General features: G+C 36.3%; 1 protein-coding gene across 1 annotated transcript in view; it reads right to left on the bottom strand.

Moving 5' to 3' along the window:
- Positions 1–23,916, bottom strand: part of LOC114466962 (metabotropic glutamate receptor 4-like) — a 181,784-nt gene that overhangs the window by 22,837 nt on the left and 135,031 nt on the right. Inside the window, exons 4-6 of the mRNA XM_028452840.1 lie at positions 23,675–23,829; positions 21,741–21,881; positions 7,656–7,856 (exon numbers count right to left, since the gene is read on the bottom strand). Coding sequence (XP_028308641.1) covers positions 7,656–7,856; positions 21,741–21,881; positions 23,675–23,829 — 497 coding nt within the window. The remainder of the gene's footprint in view (positions 1–7,655; positions 7,857–21,740; positions 21,882–23,674; positions 23,830–23,916) is intronic.

Below are 23,916 nucleotides of genomic sequence, written 5' to 3'. Positions count from 1 at the left end.
CCACAACCAGAGTGACTCAGAGTTTATACATACAATTTCAAGAAGGAATTGTTTTCTTTCAAAAAAAGAAAGTGGAATTTGGGATTCTGACCTCATGACGTATTAGTCAATTAGTAAATAAACTCCTTCGACCCGCTACATTTAGCACTAAGAAAAACATTTACTTTTTGAGTTTGTTAATTTAAAAATATATACATTTATTCTAAGTGTTAAGATAAATGAACGTGACTATACTTAAGGTGATTGAGCACATAATTAGGTCATTATCCCGCTTCATTAGATGCAGTATGCAATGCGTGTTTAATGCAGTTTAATTTCCTAAATGCTTATTACTTACTTATTCCAAAAAAATGTTTAGTCCAAGTGAGTGCAATAGTATAGAACTAAACTCTAAAGTGAAAGACTTGCACTACTACTAATAAGGCAAATAAAAATAAAAAAAAGTAAATTAATTTGGTGGATTATATAGTAAATACAATGTGAACATCCTGTAAGTAAAGAAGTTGGTGCTTTAAATACTAATCAACCAAAACATGATGATCAACCTCCCCGACTAAAAATTCAAACGACATTGGTCAGCTGAATCATATTCTGACGCATTTACCTTCTTTAGAAAACTAAACTACAGTAAATACATTGCTAAATCAAAACCATGGTGGCCAGCTTTTACTGAGAAACATATTAAACATATTCTGATTCTTACGCTGGCTTTTACTACACTTAAAAAAAAAAAAAAAAAACATTTTAAGGTCTTAATTATACACAGTAATGTTGGCCAACTCATTATGTGGGTGTCTGACACTTCCACTTTGCCTCTGTTTTTGAAGTCATTTTGTAATTACTTTGGGGGCTGCATACATGTTTTTGGTGGAAATTCTTGTCTTTTTGTGTTATTTTTAGTAAAATGTATATATTTTTGTTCTCATTTTTGTTTTTCTGGTGTCATGTATGTGAATACCTGGTGTCATTCTATATATTTTTTGGTTATTGTGTGTATAATGTGGTCATGTTAGTTTTTAAGGTAAATGTAAGTGTTTTTGTTGTCCTTTTGTGCATTTTTCAGTCATTTTCTATGCTTTTGGGAGTCATTTTGTGTATTTTTCTGTTTTGTGGTTTTTGTTTAGTTATTTTTTAATTACTTTGTGACTTGGGCTGCTAGTTGCCCATGTCTCTTTTTGGTAGGGAGGGGTCCCTAGCCCCACCGTCTCGGCCAACCATGCAGTGTATCATGCCAGTAATGTGCAGTGAAATATACACAGCTAATATTTATTAGCCATGTCGTTGTGGTTTATTGCAGTTGTATTACACTATTCTGCAAACAGCCACAAAGCCACAGTGTCACTTTTAAAACAACATTTCACTTTTATTAATGTCTCAACAATGCGCTCTGTTTGTGAATGTATGAATAACTCTAATTGGCAAAATTCGTCTTTAGACCTTGTTGGCTGCAATAATGTAACACTAACATGTAACACTAACATCTTTAAACACAGTATATTACACCACTAAGTAAAGCAGAAGATCCTTGGGCGATAAAACATTTACTATAAATAAATCTGTGCTTCATTTGCAGTATAACTGACAGGTTTCCTAACTTAGCATCACAAACAAAACAACCTAATACCACCAAATAATGAATATCCATTTCCTTCACAGTATGTATGGAGATGCTGACGGATGATTCTAGAATATAATGGGGTCATAAGGATATTCTGATTGTTGTTGAACATCACTTGACTTTATATTTGACTTTTATTAAGAAAAAAACAAATTAATGAAGAAAAAAAGTGTACATCTGTATGCATCTGCCTCATGGAGTAAAACACTATCATTTAAGAATAAATTCATTTCAGAAGCAGCTTTTTGCAAAATTTTTTCATTCTGACTTTTAAAACGAGTTCTGATGAACTACGGAACGTCTCTACGCCGAATAGCACATACCACGTTACCAAGAATTCAGTCAAATGACTCGGTTCCACCGAGTAAAACAAATCAAATTTTAACGTAAAATTGTAATCTACGTTGAATTGCCTTTGAAACGATATATCACACGACTACGTACAGTATGTTACGATAAATTTAGAAATGACCAGAAAAGGAGGTGCCCCCCCCACCCCTTTTCAAAAAGGTCTCCGAGAGAGTCTTGACATCTGCTCATAGAATGTCCATGTCAAATTACTACCCGATTCACCGAGCATTAACAGTGGAGTAGTCATTTGAAATTGGAGCCCCCTGGCGCACCAGTGGCACATACAAAGTAATGAGTGCCATTCATATATTGGTATATGTCAATGATTAGGTATCACTAACTGTTGCAATATTTGACTCACAAGTAAATGAAAAAACGACTTTAACGGAAAATGCAAAAAAAAAAGGGGGGGGGGGGGGGGGGGGCACGGGCCCCTAATCAAATTGTGTGAGGCATATTTGTAATCTACATTAAATTACCTTTGAAATGTTATATCACACGGCTGTGTTCCCATAAATTTTGAAATTAACAAAAATGGGGGGTGGGCCCCATTTCAAAAAACGGCTCCGAGCGTTTTCTCATATTCATTCATAGAGTTCATACCAAACAGCATTCCAATCTAACGAGAACTAACAGAGTCATTTGAAAAAAGGGGCCCATGGGCCCCCCGTAACACGTACGAGGTAATGGGCCCCATTTATACATTGGTATGTGCCAACGATTCGGTAGCACCAACCATTGTAATATTTGACTCGTAAATAAATGAGAAATTGACTTTAGTGTTTTTTTCCCTTTTGGGGCCCCAAATCGAAAATCGGGCTCCGAGCGTCGCTGCGTACACATCCATAGATTATACCTATAAAATTTCAGCCCGATCCATTCAAGAATAACAGAGGAGTAGCGATTTAGACTAGTGTACACAACAACAACAAGAACAAAGTGAGTGGCGTTTTGAGTCCGAGCCCAGCATAAAAATGCATGCTGACCTGCTTACATTGTAAAACGCAGCACAGGAAAAGATAAACAGTATTTCAACTTTGATGATGAGGCTTTTCGGTTTAATTAACAAACTCACAAGAGCTGTTAGGTTTCTTTCAGTATTCACCTAAGATTAAAACCAGCATTATGCCAGCAAACCTAAACGTTACATTATTGTTCAAATCAAAGGTCAGTTTGGCTAAAAAGCTTTCCATAACTCATTCATTTTCATTGTTATATTTAGATTATGCTGGTGATCACTATTGCATAAATTTAGAGCGAAAACAGTTTACCTTTAAGGACTAATGTGATCCGACCTCTCTTTGTACATTCCTCTCTTTTCTTACGTAATAAATTGATAATATGAATCATGAAATTAATTGCAAGGCAGGCCATCAGATGAGATAATTACAGTATGACACAGTGACATACAGTATATAGCATAGTTTGTAATGTTCTTTTTTACTCCCACCATATAAAAACCTCACTTATTTGATGGTCTGCTCTGCAATTATTTTCAATGCATAAAGTTTGCCTTGACACTGAAAAACTGTATAAAAAAAAAGATGTTTGTACAGATTGTTCTTCTGAAGCGTTCAGTAAATACTAATTATTCAGTTATTCAATAAATAAAAATAAACCAGCAATCAATTTAATGATTATTCAGAGTTATACACAGTTTACAACAATATACATTAGTGTTATAGAACTCAAGACCGATCTGGGTCTTGAGAACTCATCTTGAAAGTCTTGGTCTTGTCTTGGACTTGTGAGCATTTTTATCCGTTCTTCTCTCGGTCTCAGGCTGGACTCAGGATTTTTTGTCGAGACCAGCTCTGATCTGCTATTATTCAACTTCATAAATGCAATAATGAGAAGCACTTGGAACTGTTCCTGATTAATTTATGTTGTACTTTGACTTTAAACATTTATCGTTGATTGTTCTTCCTCCTCAGAAAACTTTTCCAGTGCCTAATGTGTCAAAAACTCAGTCCATCTTATTTCTAGTCAGAAATACCTCTGAACACTTTCTTTATGCCTCGTTCACCAAATGAACATTTCAGTTTCAGATATTTAAAGTAATCAATTTTGTTAAGTTTTGTAAATATTTTCAAGATTCAAGATTTCAAGTGTTGCAGAAACCTTGTTTTGGTCCGTCAAAGGTATTCAAAAGAAAACTAATGGCCTTGTCTCAGTCTTGGTTTGTCTTGGTCTTAACTGCCAAAAGTCTCAGTTTTGTCTTGGTTTTGTTACATTCTGGTCTCAGGCAAGTCTAGGTCTTGAATAGTGTGGTCTTGACTACAACACTAGTTGACAAAGTAGTTCCATGATATAAAATCTTGTTTGTACACATTGTCATGTGTTTGCTTTAACTCCTAGAAAAAGTCAAAATGTCAACACTCAGCATGGGTCTTGCTTGAGCTATGTGACTCTGCACAACATAGAGCTGTTGAAGGGGGATGTCCCGATACTTCTTCACTTCCGATACAATACCGATATTGCTGCCTTTAGTATTTGGCTGACACCGATATCAATCCGATACAATATCTGCATGAATCATAGATATTTTTATTACTTATTTTGTAGTGTGGAACGTTAGAAAAGGCTTGATCAGCACAACAATAGTCGGCAACAGTAGGTATGAAAAAAACTGACCCATTATTAACCAATTGGTTACATACATTTTAACCTTCAACATAATATTTAGAGTATTCTACAATTGAATAAATATAATATAATATATATCGGAGATTTTAGATGCAGTTCGAAAAAATCCGATATTTGTTTTCTGGCTGATATCGGACCGATATCAATATCGGATCGGGACACCCCTATATCTCACTAAAGAATCCTTATCCTGATTAGGAACAGATGTAATGTGAATCGTAGAATGAGCTCTACTGTTTTTCACTGTCTGGCAAAGCAGCAACAGCTTGTGCTTGTATTCTTTAGCAGGAATGGCAAATAGTTCCACCAGGTTTCTTCATATTCTTCCTCCTCTGTTAGTTATTCAAGTCATGCACTTTGTTCCGTCATGTCTGTTCTCACCCATAAAGCCCACTCAGTAAATTACTGAATAATTACCTGAGCAGGTACAGAAGGTTAGACCTGTGTCAAACCATTGGAGTTGCGTTCTATCTGATTGCTCAATCCTTTCATTTGTCATATAATTACCTGGAGCTGATTTAAATACGGATGTTGACCTAAGTTCCTCTCCATTCCTTACAAGCTAACAAAGTATATTCATGCACATGCAGCTCCTCTGTGTTTCCTTTTGATAATGTAATCCTGCAATTAATGTCACTTCCTAACTGCCGATGGCCTTTATGAGTGATCAGCTTGGATACAATGGTTACAATGAGATAAAAAAAACGTATCGCCTAAATAACACCTGTTTCAACTTTCATGTGCATTTTTATTTATAAGAGATGGACTGACATCACCCATATTTTTCAAAACTAATTTGAATATCTTTGGAAGACGCAGGTTCAATATTTTTCATTTTTGGCAGCCCTTAATAAAAAAAAACATTTTCCTATAAGCCCTAGGCCATAACGGCATGACAAAATAGATTCACGAGTAAGCCAAAGGCAGTGGCAAGAACAATCACCTGCAAAGAGCCAAAAAGAAAAGTATTGTTTGGGATTTAAGCTATGATTATTGCCACAGAAGTGAAATCATATCTGCCTTCATCTATAAGTAATACGTTTTTCATAATAAAGGTTTTGTGTAGACTGGCTGAATGCATTGACCATAGCTTACCTCATACGCGGAGTTTGCGGTTTAAAGTATTTACAGTTTCCCCAAACTAATATAATATACATAATATACAAATATTTTAAGTACCATAAAACACACTGACTGTGCAAAATATATATTAATTAATTTGTTTAATTAAAGCTTTAAAGGTGAGGAGTGCTGGCTTGGTTATGCCACCATTTTTTTCCAAGTTTGACAAAAGAATTGTGTTTGCTGTGATGGTTGTGTCTTAGAATGGTTCATGTGCTTAAAAAAGGAAGATTCTAAGCTTTCAAACGGTATATGATACTCGTGATATGCTGCCATATTTGAGAAACATGTAATCCTTTAAAGCAGAACTTAATAAATCCTTCTTGTAGTCCCTGTGAGGGTAATACAAGTGTTTATGGGGTGATTGGGGGGTCGTTCATCCCTCCCTACTGTCTCTGGCCAGAAAAGCGCACTTGCGACTCTCCTGCCTCCGACTCGGTGGCAAGACGTACTGCTTTACGGCAGCTTAATACAATAACTAATGCTAGATTATGACCAGCCCCGTGGCTGTACACGGTTGTCTACAAATTCACTTTTCTCAAACTTATATCGTGGCGGAGCCAGCAAAAAAAAGGCAGAGAAGACCTTTGTCCAAGGAAGGGAGTAACTCCATTCAGTGACAGCTCAGCAGCAACACACACTGTCGTCGCGGCAACAGGCACGCGCACACACTCGCAACTCAGCGCTCCATCAGGCAGCACACACACAAATATCCATCTATCTATCCATCCATACTTTTTTTAGTGTATTTCTAAATCAGTAGTTTTACCTTGTACTTGTTACAGGTCTACACCCAACCATTACAGAGTAAATTTTTATTTTTGGTTTTAAAACTACCAAAAATGAAAGTAGCCAGACAACAATCAAATGCATCACATCATAGCCAACCAATCAGAATAAATGTTTTGAACCGCACCAAAACAGCATTAAATTCTGGCTATTTTTTCAGTTTTGAAGTTCATAAATGAAGCCTGAGAAATGATTTTATTTTTTAAACGAATTAATTGGTGATATTTTATTCAAAGAACAATTGTGCATTTTGACAAACTTTTTATTTTATACAGATGCCTCTGTGGAAAATAAATTACATTCCAATTGTGAAGATATTGTCCTTTTTAAGTTTATACATGATATGTTTACTGTATGCAAGGGAACCGTGGCAAGATTTATTACTAAAAATAAAGGTGGGGAGTGAAAGTAACTAGTAACTTTTACTTTGAGTACTATTCAATTGAGCTACTTTTTTACTCATACTTGCATATTTTATGTATGACTCACTTGTGCTTGAGTCCAATTTCAATCAAGTAACAGTACTTTGACTTGAGTATGATATATCAGTACTCTTTACACCTCTGCCTTTGGCTTACCTGAGCTCTGTCTGTGAATTGTTTTAACAGTTTTTTTGTCACCAGCCCTAAATATCAGATTTCAATTCACACAATACAACCACTACAAAACGACTGCTTCCAGCTTCTTTCCCATGAACTGTTGGTTTTTGTTTTTCTATGCACATTTGCTGTTTGATTTCACAGAGCAGCCAGGACGCTTTCAGCAAAAAGATGTCTTGCGTGGGCAATTCAACGCTGACAAGATAAGGCAAGAAATCTTACAAAGCCCAGTTTCTGTGCATCATCAGCTGTGATATAACCAGTCTGTTTTGATGTCGATTGTAAAGCCTCTTATGGATCCCAGGCTTTTTTACATCCTGGAAATGATCTGAATTCTGCTGACTGATAACTGGAGAGCACTGTATACTCGCAAAATGCTGCATCAAAAAATTGCACCCTCTCAAAGGCGTAACGGAAGTTGTTAAAACCAATCTCCTGGAACAAACATTTTCTACTTTCTTCAATGCAACGAGCATAATTTGTGCTAAGCTTTCAAACTACAGACAGAAGCAGAGTGCAGATATACATACCTGTGAAGTTGACATTGCGGATGTACTTGAGGAGCATTGTGCCATTGATTGTTTCCATCCTGGGGCAAAGGCCAACTTTTCCAGGACAAAGGTCTTTGTGCATGCTATGCAGGGCATGAGCCATGGCGTAAACGGCATCGATCACAAACTGGACCTTCCCCTCTTGTTCGTAGGACGAATCTTTTCCAATCCTCTCGTGATCTGAAAGGTACCATTGCAAAAATAATAAGAAATACATTAGAACATAAATTGGGATCACACATTTGCTCACATTTAATTTACAGCTTGTCATGTGCAAGAGCAATAGCTATGAAGGTAGATATGTTGCAAAATGGGAGAGCTTGTAGAATGTGACGTGAGCTTGTGTATACAAAAAGCCCACACACACACACACACACATATATATACAGTATATATATATATATATATATATATATATATATATATATGACAACTACAACTTAATTTTTCCCATTAACAGCTTCATATTTAGAAAAAAACTTCACAATTCTACTTTTAAGAAGCAATGATTGCTTGATTAGTAAAAATCAAGCAAATTATTTTGTGGCATTTGTGGCATTATGCAAAAATCCCAATTAAAGGGTAATTGGTTAAATGAGTTAATAAAGCATTTAGAATTCTTGTGTGTAATTTAGCAATTGTTGAGGTGTTTATCACTACAAGGTCACATGTCAGCGCACAGCTATTAATCACGTGTGTGAAGCATGATAGAGTGGCAAAGGACGAAAGGAAGACACTGTAATCAAGGCCTAATCACTCGTCAGTATCAATGTAATTAGTTATGACAGGTGGAGATCCATCATGCGAGAGGTTGCTGCTCTAATGCTTTGAGTTCATCTCTAAACAGTGCCACACGATTCTAACATTACGTTTCATCATGAAATTAACCAAGCAGATTAGCTCAGGTTTACTTTTACAAATGTAGCACATGACTCCAAGCAGATTGCATGTTCTTGGTTATCATTTGAAGCAAAAAAATATGATTGCATCTGATCAGAGGGCCACATGATCAATAATTTTCATGTAAGCATTTAGAATAATGACCAGAGCATTAATACAGGGAAGAAAAAATGTTTTGTCTTTTTTATCTTTGTGATTTTGATGTTTTGTCAGTTTTTAATCATTTTGTATGTTTGTTTTTTACAAAAATGCATTTTTAATTCGTTTTTACCGAAGGTTTTTTCTTTGGTTAGACATTTCAGGCAACGCCACATGGTGTCCTGACCCCAAGGTAGAAAAACACTGCTTTAATTACTTCTGTATTTTAAATTCAAATCATTCCTGGAAAATTGGCGAGACAATTGGAAGAACAAGACTAAATGCTGATGTAAATCCTCATTTCATGCAGTTGCTTGATTTAATCTACCTTCATATTCAGTTCTACTCCTTGGGGCAGTATTATAAAATTATGTTCACTCTGTAGTTCCTAAAACTGGGACTTTATTCTGAGAAAGATAATCTCTGTATAAGGGCTGAATAACATCAAATGAGGTGTTTTTATCTTTCCTTTGATATCTGCACTCGTAGGTGTGAAAGCCAGACCATGTTCTCATAAAACATACAGAAAACTGTGGTTTTTCTAAGTAAATTTGTTCAAAATGTGATGCAGTGTTGTGACTAAATGCTACCAAACATCAGATATGGATCTAATTTAGCACCGTATAAGACACGTGGGCTTTGTTTTTGTTGCTTAAACTGTGAAGATTTATAGGTAAAACAATTATTTTGTATGTGTGTTTTACAGTGTTTGTTTTGGTTTTGGAACATTTCATTTGAAGCGTTTGGACGTTGTCAGCCACTGTAAAAAAGCCAGTTGGGTTTTACAGGGCATTAAAACAGCTCATTTCATCAGTGGCACTTCTACAATACAACTTTAAAGCTTTGTTTTGTACAGTAGCACATTTCAATAACACAGAATGTGGAAAATTGCCTATTTGGTATGGAACTGGGTGTGTTCTGAGTAAACAGACTCCTCAAAAAGCTTTTTTTTCTTTAACATTTGCTCTGTGGTTTATTTCAATTTCAGTGATTTCATTAATCTTAACAGGAGACATGTTTGGGTTCTGTTTATTGTTGATTGTGTTTTTCAAAAAGAGATTCAATCGAAAGGCCTAAATCCATGATAAGAGTAGAAGATTCTGAGAAATTAAATGTTAAACACAAACTGTACAAAGGAAGTAATGGGAGATATTTCTTATCTACAGAGCTGCTTCATTTCAACAAACAATAGCTCTGAACAGATTACTTTTGTGTTTGTCTCATTATCTATAACTAGCACAGTGCCCGTCGGAAGTATGCATTCATCAAGTGGGAGGAGCCTAAGTAGAGTTGTCAATTATCCATCTTCAGTGTACCAGTTTCAATTTTTATGGGGTGCAGAATGTAAAAACTCCGAGCTGACATATTTTGATTATTTATTATTATTATTTATTCCTAACATTTAGCTAATTTTCCTTTCATTTCAGGCATTTTCCTGGAAAACAGAATTTTTTGTGTAATTATTAAAAATGTGTGAACATGAAAAATAAGTGTAAAAGTTTAATCTAAATGTTAAATCTAAATTTAAATGTTAAATTGGTCGCCAAGTATTAAGCTAAATGTTTTGAAGTAATACAACGTTGGCCCACTTTACCTAATTTCTAAGCATTTAGTTTTATATTTAACATTTAAATTTAGATATAAATTATTATTCGTGTACACATTTTCAATAATGATATAGAACATGCTGTTTTACATTCATTTTTGTCTCAAAGGAAAAAAAATAGCTAAACGTGAGGAAAGTGAGCTAAATGTTCAAAATATTTTGACTATGAAAAAGTGACAGAGCTTTTACATTTGGCACCGCATGCATATTGACAGCAATTTTGATTTAGTTTTAGTTTTACTTTTAACTAAAATGTCACTTAGTTTTAGGCCAAATTTTGTCATCATACTTAAGTTATAGTCTAGTTTTAGTCAACTAAATGGCATTAATATTTTAAGTTGACTTGATCTGTTACAGTGTTGTCAACTAAAATATAAAGCATAAGAGTTAATGCATTTTTATAGCATCAACCTGACATGGGATGGTATTAAGGCTTGTTCTGCCTTCCACGTAATAAAAGTAGTTTTGATTAAATACTTCAAAAAGAAACTTAGTTCTGATTGGATTTCGTCCCATGTGAACATTATAGTTTCGTTTTTATAAGTCAATAAAAATATCAATATACTTTGATTCAGTTTTTGTTCACATGCATTTTTTTTTATTTAATTTTTTTTTTATAAAATCCTAACCTAGTTATTGTCACTTGTAAATATAGTCGATGAAAACAATTACAAAATGTTTTGGGTAAACAGAATGAACACTGATGTGTACAAGTGAATAAATAGGAACTGCAGGTTCAGCCACATTTGCAGTCACTTACTGCTAGACTGCAATGAGAGCTGCAAGATAACATTTGTTAGTTATTATCCGCTTAGTAAGTAGATGTTGAAAGGAAAGGTCAGCAATTGAAACCAAGCATCACTGTGAATGAACATGAAACCTTGCAGCTCATTCATTATTTGTGTTCTCTGTATTTCCAGAGAGCCAAACCCTGATAATGTGTATAAGCACACAATAAACTAGAGATTACAGCATGCATTCTTGCTCAAAATCATCCTTTGGAATTATGGTTTCAAACTTTCATTTTTTTCCAGCATACAAGTACTAAAAATCTTGACCTCCAATATAATTGCATTATACAATACAATTAATTACATCATTTCTTTCTCTGAGAACATGAAATTATGAAATTCGGGGTGTCCGGTTGCAACTTTTTCATTTCTGATATGATGCCAATATTGTGTGCTTGAGTATTGTACTACCTTATGGAGCGACTTTTAGTCATGATTGTCATTCAATAATTTAAAACACAACAACGACAACATTTTTATTAGTGCTGTCAAGAGATTAAAAGTGTGCGATTAATTAATCATGGTCTGTAATTAAATAATCTAATCTCTTATTTAATTACACCTCAAAGAAATGTCCTCAACTTTTGGTATTTTCATTGAAATTACATTATTGTGGCACATCAAAACATTGATATACAGTACAACAAAGTGGTTTTATAAAGTCATGTACTGTTTGTTTTTAACAGACATGAACAGATTCAGGCATAGCCATTTACATTCCCAAGGGCTACTTGTCATATTGATGTGTACTTTTGTCAATCTTCTAATAATCGAAAATACAAGTGAAATAAAACGTAATATGTAATGCTTTAGGGTGTAACAATACATGTATTTTTATTGAACCGTGGCAGTACATGACGTTCGGTTCGGGTACAGGGTTGTGCACGAATGAGTTCCCGGAACGGAACGGAAGTTTATTTCCGCCTGCAGCTACATGTGCAGCCCGTACGTCATGGCTAACGAAACCAGAGCTGGAGGACCCTCTCCTGTCGCTAAAGTCTTCTGCATGGGAACACTTCGGCTTCCGGGTAAAATACTGCAACGGAGAAAGACCAGTGAATAAAACGAGGGCAGTATTGTACATTGTTCAGCTGAGATTGGGTTTGTTTCTGGGAACACAACGAACATGCTAACTCACTTGAAACGGCACCACCCCAATGCAAATATCACTGTGACAAGAAAGAAAACATCCTTAGAGCAAACGCTGCAGACTTTGGCATTTAAGCAGCCTCTGCCTAGCAATTCAGATCTGGCCAAAGCTATAACAACTGCCATCGGAGTCTTCATAGCAGCAGATAAAAGCTGTTAACAAGCTGTGAGGAGCTTGTTTTAATAATATTTTATGTATTTTTTGTTTGAGAATAATAAAATTATTATTAGGCAGCACTTTACAACAGTATACTTTTTTTTTTTTTTTTAATTTTAAACTTTATTTTCATATTTTGTATAATGTTAAACACATTGTTGGTTTACTAAAGTTTCGAATAAACAACAAGCAAATTTATCTTTTGCATTTTGTTTCATACTGTACCGAAAATGAACCGAACCGTGACCTCAATACCGAGGTACGTATCGAACCGTGATTTTTGTGTATCATTACACCCCTAGTAATGCTGTAAGTTACCACATCATAAACAGTAAAAACACTTTTGTGACACCGAACTTGTTGCTTTTTCTCTCTCCTTTAGATAATATTTATCCAGTGAATTTGTTCATTTGTCAGACTGTGTCCGTGCTAGCTGTCCGTGCTAGCCGCTACACTGAGGTTTTAAAAGCCAAAATTATTGCAAATGAAGCTGAGCGGCTTGGTAGTCTCCATCCTGTTATTGTTGTCTGTCCATCAGTATTATGGGTATACTGGGAACTCTTGAATGAGCTGTTTGGAGTGAAAAAAAAAAGCAATTAACGGCGTTATTTTTTAGCACGTTATTTTTTCCTGTAGTTAAAGCTGATATCTGGAGTTTCTGAGAAATCTTTGTTTATGTATGATTCTTTTGAAATGCAAAAAAATACCTAACTAGTCTTTTACTATGGTCTACTGCCAGTGGTCATTCATTTACATCAATGTATATAAGTCCCGCCTTTGTCCTATAAACCCCTATACAAATGGAAATGATCGCCGACTGCGCCCAGCCAATAGGCTTTGACTTCCTGTTTTTGAGTCTGTCAATCAAAGTGAACGCGGAACTGTGCAAGGAAACAAGGCCGCGCGTCACAACAGCAAACAGGTAAATGTGATTTTGGCTCTTACCTGACCCATAGACCTATATTAATGCATCGCGATGCAACCCTGTTATGTTCCGCGATGCACGTGCAGAAAAGTAGAGGCGTGGCTTCTGGTAGATTGGGAGAGGCAGTGGGAGGAAGTGGAGCTGTTTAGGGCGGAACATCGCGACGTTTCTCAGAAACTCCGGATATCAGTTTTAATTAATCGCAATGAATGCGTTAAAGTGACAGCCCTACTTTTTATACACACCAGCAAAGTCCTGTTCACGCTTCTGTATAACACCTTAGTCTGGACAACCAGCCCATCACAGAACACACACGAAGCGTGTATACAAATTACAGAATGACTTTTGAGGGCGGTAGATCTGGTCAGGTCAGCGGTAAGAGATAAGATTAAAATATCTAATCGTGTTGTGGTGAGATGTTTGATAGACTTCATTTGACATCTCTGACAGAACTCTTCCCCTTGTTTTGTGTTGATGAAATAGATTGCCCACCCTCCCCTGGGCATGAAAATACATATAGTTGACAGTGCTTGGCATCATTACTCACCAAGATAGTCAAGATGTAATCTTTGTAACCACAAGCAGTTGACATTTAAGTACCATTTCCCGGCACTTTCTAACCCATCTTCAAAGAAGAATTAATTCAAGGAAAAGTCCAATTTTAAAAATGAGATTCTGAGATTCCCATTGTTATTATAAATAGCTGAAATTCTGAGCCACTGTAGTTCAGGTCATTTTAAAATTGTTTGCAACAGTGAATAAGAAACATATGTGTATATTGTATTTCTTCCACCTCATTTATCTGAATCTTGACATTTTGCTAATGCGATGAATCAAAAAGCTGTTGAACATCGCTCAGTTTCATGTGGTGTTCTTGACGTTTCCAGCATTCACGCAGACAGGCGTGTTTTTGTGCCTGGCCTTGATGACTCATGCCTGCAGGGATTCAAAACAACAGACTGACTTAAGCCAGTTTGTTTCTGTCCAACTGTGACCCTCACCATGTGTTCAAATGACGACAACAAGTCTTGCACTGGCAGAATAAGCCTTTTTAGCCAAAAACTCAGTAGGGTAGAAAACTAATTGTTTGAAATGCCGCATGGCTCAACAGGTGGTAAATATTTGATTTGTATTCTGGGATGAAAAACTGAGGTCTTGGAGAAAAGCAAAAACTGGCAAACAATATTAAAGGCAACTTTTTTATTAGTGTCTTTCACACTTCACAATAACTACCAGAATATGAGTTTTCCACTTGACACAATCGTAATTCGATAATGAATGTATTGTAGAGCAAAACTTTTTGTATTATTAACTGAGCAGTTCCGTTTCACAGAACTTCTTTAAACTAGAACCTCTAATTAAAGGAAGGTAGGGCAGTCAGTCGGTTGAATAAAAAAGCTTGTAAATGTAATAAATTCAGTGTATTCACATAAAACCAACAACAATGTTAAACGTTGAACATACCGCTTTGAAAATTATCAGACAGATTTTATGTTGACGTCAAAGTCTTTTTAAGGGAAGTTATTTTATTCTTTCACCATTCGATGAGATAGTAATAAAACACACAATCCATTTATGTCAACAGCACAGCTTCACAGTAAGAATTAGCCTGAAGAATTTGTTTGACAAATGAAACAAAATGTGAATGTGAGTAAGAAAACAAACAAATCCTGGAGCAAATGCCCGGTTGTGCTGAGAGTGTCAGAAGGAGGTGGTATTAATAACATTTTGGTTGGTTTTTCACAGTTTATGGGTACGTCAATAAATATTATATCTGAGAATTGTGACTGCCTTTCTTAGTGTTTGACCACTGTTATTGGAAGATATCTATCTATCTGTCTATCAAGCAAGGAACCTCTCTGTGTGTGTGTGTGTGTCTCAAATATCTCTGCGAATCAGGCTCAGATTGACCTAAGACTTTCAACATGGCTGCTGCTTGGTTCAAAGGTGTGCAACGTCAGATTTGTTTGGACTGTAATGATACCCTTAATGAATTACTTCATAAAATTGTCTTCAAATGCAGCTTTGCAGAACAGCTCAATGTTGACAGGTAGTCATACTAACTCAGGATAAGATAGAACAGCTCAATGTTGACACGTTTGTAACTATGGTGAGTAAAAATAATAATGATAAAAATGCGTGTGTGTATGTGTAATTCAGAATTAAATTTGAATTAGGAATTGAGTGTTTACAAGGTCAGTTTAAAGAAGATTTATCTTTTACTCTGAATTAAAGACAAATTAACGCTCCCATGTAAACCATCCATGAAAAAGCTACTTAACCTCTCACTTTTCTATAGCAAGACATGCTTCCTACGGGCACTGCACTAGTTGCTTAAATGTCAACAGAAATAGGCTTAAAGGGGACATATGCTAAATCCACATTTTTAGCCCTTAAATGCATTTTGTTGTATATTTCAAGTGTTTAGAAGTACACAAAAGTTCAAATTAGTCACTTCAGGTCCTCCATTGATATCTTTAAATTCTGTTTTGGTCATATTTTTCAATCTGTTTCGATTTTTCGATTCTCTATTACATTTTTTGAACAATAACATCACAGTATTTGCAGCGGAACTGCCAAAGTAGGACATCGACTCCAGACACTTTGAGCAATCCGCCATTTTTATTTCTTGCTTTTATTTTGTAGTCCAAGCTCAAGGATGCCGAAGTTACGAGAGGATAAGTCAAAATGTTCGGTTGTTGGATGTAGTAACCCACACGCTTCATTACACCGTCTCCCAGCATCAGAACCTTTTCGAAGTTGGTTGAGTTTTATTTTTCACGGAAATGTACCCACATCTGTGGGTAAGGTCATTTTTGTGTGCGCGAAGCACTTCAAGGATGACTGCTTCAGCAACCTCCGCCAGTATAAAGAAGGATTTGCCGAAAGACTTCGTCTAATTGAGGGTTCAATTCCTTTTATCTTTGGAGACGATGAACAGAGCACTTCGGTAAGCTGTAAATAACGCTAAAAAGTATGATAAGACGTCCCTGTCATTGTTTTGTTAGCATTAGCAGTTGCACCGTCTTCATATGTTAGCGCTGTGTGCTCGTTTTAGATCCTTGATGATATGGCCTACGTGATTTAATTTAAGTCGAAAGTTTTCATCAGTCATGTGCCGTTTTTGTCTCCGAAAAGACTATTAAAATGCATTTTGTGACGTTAGCTTGGCGCTAGCGTTAGCTCGGCGCTTGTGTTAGCTCACTTGTTAACATCCATATGAAGACGATGTTCTGCAGGTTCATCATTTTCATCTCGCTCCGCCGGGTCCGACTCTGGCTTGAACATTTAAGGCTGGATGGACAAGTCTTCCGTTGTTGACATTTTGTAAAAAACGTGTGAATAAAAAATTTCTGCACCGCTACATAATCGTATCTCTTCTATCAAACTACAAAAATCGCCGAGCAGGGTGGCGTTGAACCGAGTGTCACCTCTGCAACCTGGCGAGGGGGCGGGTTATGAAGTGTCTCATTTGCATTTAAAGAGACCACTTTTCAATAACTTTTGTTGCAAAGTCAAGGAACTTTCAACAGTTGCTTAACTTTCAGGATTTTTTTTCATTTGTGCTTTTCCCCTCATAAAAACATTGATTTTTTTCTGGTCCAGACCACTTGAGGTTAACCTAGGGCCTAGGCCGTATGTGGCCCTTGAACTAAAATGAGTTTGACACCCCTGGTGTCAGGTCACTCACTTGGAGGGAACTTGTGTTGTGCAATTAAGAAAGAGTTTTTCATATCATGCTAATAGGATTGTATTGGTGGTTGGTCACATAAATAACTGCTCTACGTGTGTTACTTTGGAATACAGGTGCTGATTATTGAAACAAAGGCCGTAGTTTTAATCTGATCATCTGGAGCCATGCCGTCATGTTTTAGTGCCGTTCCACCTTCATAGGTCATAGCAGGAAATTATCGCGCTTCCAAAAGAAGAGGTTGGGAGTAAAGTGATACCACTTGCCGAAAGCACTGTGTGAAAGGATCATACCTCTTGCCTGTCAAAATTTACTACTCCCTGGAGGGTACTCAAAGGAAGAAATGGGCAGCAGCAATTTAACTGAAGAGCAGCCACCGTAACTACTGATAAACACTGAAATCATTCACCTGAAAATGTGCATAGTGGGAACCATCTGTTTAGCCAAGGGTCACAATGTTGTTAAGAGAAGTGACAATTAAGGTTCTACTTAACTGGTTGCTTCATCCATTGTACCAAATTAACATGTCACTAATGTCATTTAGTTCTATTTTAAGTCTAATTGCCAAGTTGAAGTGAGGTTGTGTGGAGTGTTATTTATAAGGTATGAGGTCATAAGGACATTTTTTAACCAAAGCATTTATCAATTTCATCGTTAACCAATAATGACATTTTGAACCAAAATCAGAATCATTTTTATACAAGATTATTCAGATTCAGGAAAGGGGAAGGGCAAGGTGGGAGTTAAATTTCAGGGTGGAGAAAGTAAAATATTGCCAGCCACTGGGGGGCCTGCCTCTCCTGTAGCTTGCGGGGAGGGAGGGAGGATGGAGGGCCAACAAAGGCATTGAATATAATCCCTTTGCTTCATTTCTGATAGTCAGATGAAGTGTGATGACCTTGACTAGATCAGTTCAGAAACAAAGTTCCAGGTGGTGATGGGGGAAGAGGAGGAGGAGGGGGGGATGGACGTCATGTCTACACAAACATCCTTTATGTGTATGGGAAGCCAATGATGATAAGCGGTCTCCTTTTGCAGTAATTGCCCTCAACTCGTAGCCAAGCATATAATTTCTGCAAGTTGGTTTCAATTCCATGTATACGTTCTTTTGAGTTTGTTCATCACTTGAGTCTGAGTATTAAGAGCCCTGCACAATGTATCAGAAAAGACTGGCAGCCTTTCCCAAACAGCGGACAACGTAATACAGACTTTGCAATAAGTCAGAAGGCTGCCAGCTCCAATCAGCAGCATGCCTGCTACCATAATTCCAATCATGTAGATGTCTTCCACGTCCTTAACTGAAAGAATGGACAGAAACACGACCCTCCGCCAGGAGTCAAGCGCGTATCCAGCAGCAAACGTTCCATCCGGACAGGCGGGCTCACCTCTGCCCGTTCTTTTTGTTGAAAAAAATTGTCGATTGCATTGAGAGACCAACTGACCAATTCCACAATTTCGGTTTTTGGATAGGGATGCAAAGAGAGACTCCTATTAGATTCACAAGACAAAACAAGCGCAGCAAGGTCAGATAAGGAAAGGAGAGGAAGCAGAGAATGTGACTGCCTTCGTCGAGTGCAGGAAGAAGTGTTTATTGTTCAAGACACCAACTCTAAAAATATAGTTATGTGGTCAGCTATTGTTTTTAATTAAATTTAGTTTAAACCAGTCTTCAATCCATCCATCCATCAACCCATCCATCCATCCAGTCCATATTGTTTTTTTTTTAAATTATTTTTCTCTCTGTGATATGCTGAAAATTAATTGGAAATTTGGCCACGACTGCAAAGGAGCATTGTGCAAAATTTGTAAAGCTTTAAAAATTCACCACACTTCTGAATATTTTGTAATTGTACACATCTGAACACATTGCATTTACAGTAATTTGTAATCAATTCTTTAAATAATAAAACACATCTGTGTTTTCCCACATCATTTTTGTCTTGTAGTTTGCCTTCTTGAGCATTAAAAATAGACTACTGTAGTTTAGTTTTAATTGAAATAAAATTACAGAATATTGGTATATTTTAAGTTATTGATTTTGTTTTTTAATGGTGTTTTCGATTTCCAATTATTTTATAGCTTGTCCTCTACTTTATTTACCTTTTTGTTGGTTTGTGACCTATTTAGATATTTCAGGGAACAGCTGAGTTTTTGAGGTGGCAAGAACAAAAATGAAATTATTTAATGGTAGATAATCATCTACTCGACTAAAACTCGGGTGCACAAATCATTGCATTGGCTGACATGCTTCACGCCCATCAACTAACTGCAGCTTTGTGGGAAAGAGTATACGTATATGGTATAACGGACATAGTATAATCCTTCAACGTCAAACTGAAAGTGAACCAAGTGTTGACCACGCATCACTTTTTTTCTTGATAAGTTTGATAAATTTTCCAGCAATCAGACTATATCAAGGGTCCGCAACCTTAAAGCAGTATGTAGAATCATGAGACTTGTATAAAAACAACCACATTCCCCCCTCCCCTCCCTGTTTCAAAGCCTATCGTCCCGTATCCTCTTGAACGCTCACAACTCAGCCCTTAGCAACTTTTTTTGCAATAGCGACTAGTGACAAATGTAGGGACTTTATCTTGTGTTATTGAAGAGTTTTCTGGTGTTTTAGAGACTCTGACATGAATACACGTATGAATTTCATGCTGGAATGTCCGCCATTTTACTTTACTACAAAACGTGAATGCGCATCGACTTTAGTGACAACCCAAAACAGCTCATGGAGCACTCTGTTAGTAAAAAGATCTCTGATTGGCTGAAAAGTCATGTCACATGCCTGGATTTCTGAATGTCATATACAGGGTTAAGAGAAGACAACAAACGGGTAGTTGAACCTCAAATCAATCACCAGAAATAAATACAACTTTCCCCTTTTCTGTGTGCATGTCACAGCAAAAGGCTGGGAGTTCATTGAATGGTATCTTACAGTAAACGATAAAAAAACAGTTTTCTAACCAATGAAGCCTGTGTTGGTGGGACGTTAATATACTGAGTAAGATCAATGCCATCTCACTTGGAATTTGGAAACTGTCACGTTATTTAATCTATTGTTTCGTGCGTTCCAACACAATTTCCTAAATTTCTTGTGCCGCCTCGAACTTTTCTTTTGTACTAGCTGAAGATTCAGAAAATGGTGCGTTACAGCTAATAATAAGCGGTTGTTTAGGTTTAGAGCTAGTATTGTGCTCAAGACTACATTATCCTTGACCAAGACTTGCCCGAGACCAGAATGCACCAAGACCATGACAACACCTAGACTTTTGAGAGTCGAGACCGAGTCGAGACCAAGACAAAGACAAGCCCAGACCGAGGCCATAAAAATCTATTTCAAAAACCATGACAAGGTTGAACAGTTAAAGAATATTCTCTCTTTAGTTTTAGTTTCTTTTAAAAACATTTGACAGACAAAAAAGGGAACACATGAATTGAAGATTATTAGTTCTTCTCATTATCACATTAGTAAAGTTGAAGAATAGCAGAAATCAGTGCTGGCCTTGACAAAAAAAATCTGGTGTCAAGTACTACAACGCTAATTAGGGCTGAGAAAGTTGGTAAGGACTAGAGTTATGAAAATATTTTCAATTTAAATTTATCCTGTTAAAATTCCATTTACAAAATATATATGTGCTCTGAGCAGCACAAAAAATACAAGGAAATAATTTGGCATGCATGAAACAGAAATAGAGTAATTGATTTACGTCACATTTTCCTTGTGAGACTGGATTGGATGGCAAAGATTTCTCTTTTGATGCTGAGATTTTGGAGTTAGCATGAATCATTTCAGTTTAATGACGACAAATAAGCTGTATGACATACTTGTTGGTCTGAAGGGCATGGTGATTGGCTGCCAACCCACTTGGGAGGGGTACGTGAGCTTCCAATCCATAGGTTGTCAACTACTAGACCATATAATTCATAAACTTACTGTCATGTCTGAAAAGTTGTGTAAGGTTTTCCTCTACGTACAGGCTGCTATATCTATCGCTAAGACATCTTTAAAAACATATTCTGCGTGTTGTGCTAGGGGATGAACCAGAAAAGTTACTGAATTAGTTGTTAGCAGTCAAAGGGACAGTTCTGAGAGGGATGTGGAAAACATTCTGAATTTCCCACATTTACAAAGCTGCAGAGTCAAAAAGGTTTGGAAAATCATTAGATCTAGCTTACATTTTCAAATCCCCAGTGTGGAAATGCAGAAGTACTTCGGGCAGACGGTGTTTATGTATGCCAACTGAGTAGACGGATGTTTGTTTTCTCTATAGCCTAAAACAGACTGCTGATTTAGTTTTGGTATTAGTGTTTGTTTGTTTGCAGGAGTCAAACAACAATTTGAAGAACAGATGACTTGGAGTCAGAGTGGGTGGTTTAAAAAAAATAAAAAATAATCGGGCACACCAGAACTAATTTGAGTTATTTGAAAAATTAGTGGATGAAGCTTGAAGTTTGCCTGTTTTTGCTCTTGTTTTCTCCTTCATTAAATCAAAACTTTAGATTGAGTATAAAGATAAAACAAAATCATTAGTTATTGATGCATTGAACATAGCAAGCATTAGCAGAGCATTGACTTGGGCTACTGGGTTTTCATTTTCACAAAAACACGGCATATTCATAGAAACTCCGATCAATATGCTCCTATTGATTGATTGCTCTGCATCAATGGGTTGCCCTTTGTGTTGAAAAATGTGAACTTACTTGTACACTTTTTGACGCCAGATCCTTTTTTCACTGCGTGTCGACTGAGCTTGCATTGGAAGTTGTTTTCCCAAAACTCTGCAAACCAGATGTTCCTTCTGTTGTTCTCAAGAGTTCGGCTGATGAAGTACCGATCAAACCCTGAAAGGAGTCAGCAACAACACTAGGCTTAATTGGCTGCTCTTTTTGAACAGCGTTGTCTCATTTGTTCATATTATGGTGTATACTGGCTTTTGCTCAGTTTGAAACTTAGTGATACCACTCACAAAAATAAAAAAAAGAAAAACCCTGCAGATGCAAGAATAAACAATTAGTAGCATATCATGGTTGGAAGGTAGTGCTCCTTGACTTGGTGGCCAACCGCTGTAAAACTACACAGAATAATAAGAAGAAGAGTATATCATGGTTGTTAAAATCAGTCCGATTTTTACAGCATATACAACACTGATGATAAACTCTCCCTGCAACAATAATTTCCAAAATTTACAGAAAATAGTCAGTAAGCAACAGGCTTTGGGCAAAAAAAGGCCTTGGTAATGCCAAAAGCCAAAGGGTATTTTTGTCTAGACTGGTTCAAGATGGGAGAAAGACAGCAATAACCCAAATGGGCACAGATTACAAGTGAGGCATACCAAAGACCATATCATGCTACTTTGAAGCATATGGACAAAAGCAACAGAAGACCACACTGGGTCTTACTACTCCAAAGCCAAGATCAGGAAAGCAAATTTCACTACTTCTGTTCTAATTTTGTTAAGATATTAATAATTTTGGCAAGGCTTAGTTTCTGCTTTCACATTCATATGGTAGGGTCAGAATTTGGTGTAAACAGCATGAGAGCCTGGGTCGGCCTATAAGAGATGTATGGTTAATGGTTAGTATATGTTTTGGTCATTTCATTTTCCGTTTAGAAAAGGATGTTAAAAAAAACAAAAAGGAAGAAACATTTTTTCATGAAGCATTAAGCTGCCATTTTTAAACTAAGAGCATGGATGAGGAAGGTATGTGTTTTTGGCCAAAATAGGACTTCTAACTGTGATTTGGCCTCGGCTAAAATGTCTTTGGAATCTTAATATGATGTGATATTTTTAAATGGCAAAGCAAAACTTTTCATTTGCTGAAATCTCTGCAAGCATATCACACCAAAGTTGGGATGGAGGAAATGTTTTAATCATATCCTCTTCCCTTAGACACTCTTTTATTGTTCCAAAAAACAACTTACTGATCCATGTCTATCAAGTTCTGTTAGAAAGCAACACTGACATTCTTTCTCTTTCCTTTGTACTCTCAAATTATTCCTTAAAGTAGTTTCTTTAGTTAACTACATGATTTTTTTTCTTCTTAATTTAGTTTAGATATACTGTAATCATATATCAAGGCATTGCATGAAATATATAATTTCAGTCTGACATTATTTACAAATCTAAAGGTAGGAAATAATGGTAAAAGGCTCTAATTAAATCAATCTGTGTTGAATGCAAATATGAATTATAACAGTGTGGTCATGCATGCAATACTTAATAAATAAAGGGAGAGAGCAATCAGCAGTTACAGTATTACTAAACAATAAAATAAACAATACCATAGACACCAGCATCACTACTTATATAATAAGAAATGAAATACTGTCTCTTTCTGAACTTGTGTTTTTATGTTTTATACCATGCACTTTTATACTGATGAACTTTTTATACCTCATGCACTTTTATATTGATGAACTTTTATACTGATGAACTTTTTACTCAGACAGACTTTTACCATCCCTTATGTTGTTTTTTTTTTTTTTTATGATAACTGTCAATCCTTGCTTGAGTCTTTAAGTGTACTTGAATGTTGTGTGGGGGACATTTGCAATTTCTTTGTACTTTGTACAATGACAATAAAAGGATTCTGATTTTGTATTGATGGAATATCTGAAGAAAAAAAAAAAAAACCTTTTATAGACTGTCGTTTTGGCAGGATGGTCACAGCGCCTTCTGCCATTTCTTCTTGGTTGAGGATTGGAGAAATTTTGGAGCCCCAGCTGTCAGAGCCGACCCAGATGAAATGCCCTGTTTGATTGGCTTTCTTTGCTGCTTCAAGGAGCCGCCTGCGGGTGAAAAAAAGACAAAGGCATTGTGTAATTATACCACATTGTGTTGGGTTTTTTTTTTTTTTTGTAATTTATTGTCTATAT

Source organism: Gouania willdenowi, chromosome 7, assembly GCF_900634775.1.
Source record: "Gouania willdenowi chromosome 7, fGouWil2.1, whole genome shotgun sequence".
Classification (NCBI taxonomy): Eukaryota; Metazoa; Chordata; class Actinopteri; order Blenniiformes; family Gobiesocidae; genus Gouania; species Gouania willdenowi.
Note: the sequence above shows the minus strand (reverse complement) of the source record. Positions and strands in the feature narration are given on the sequence as shown.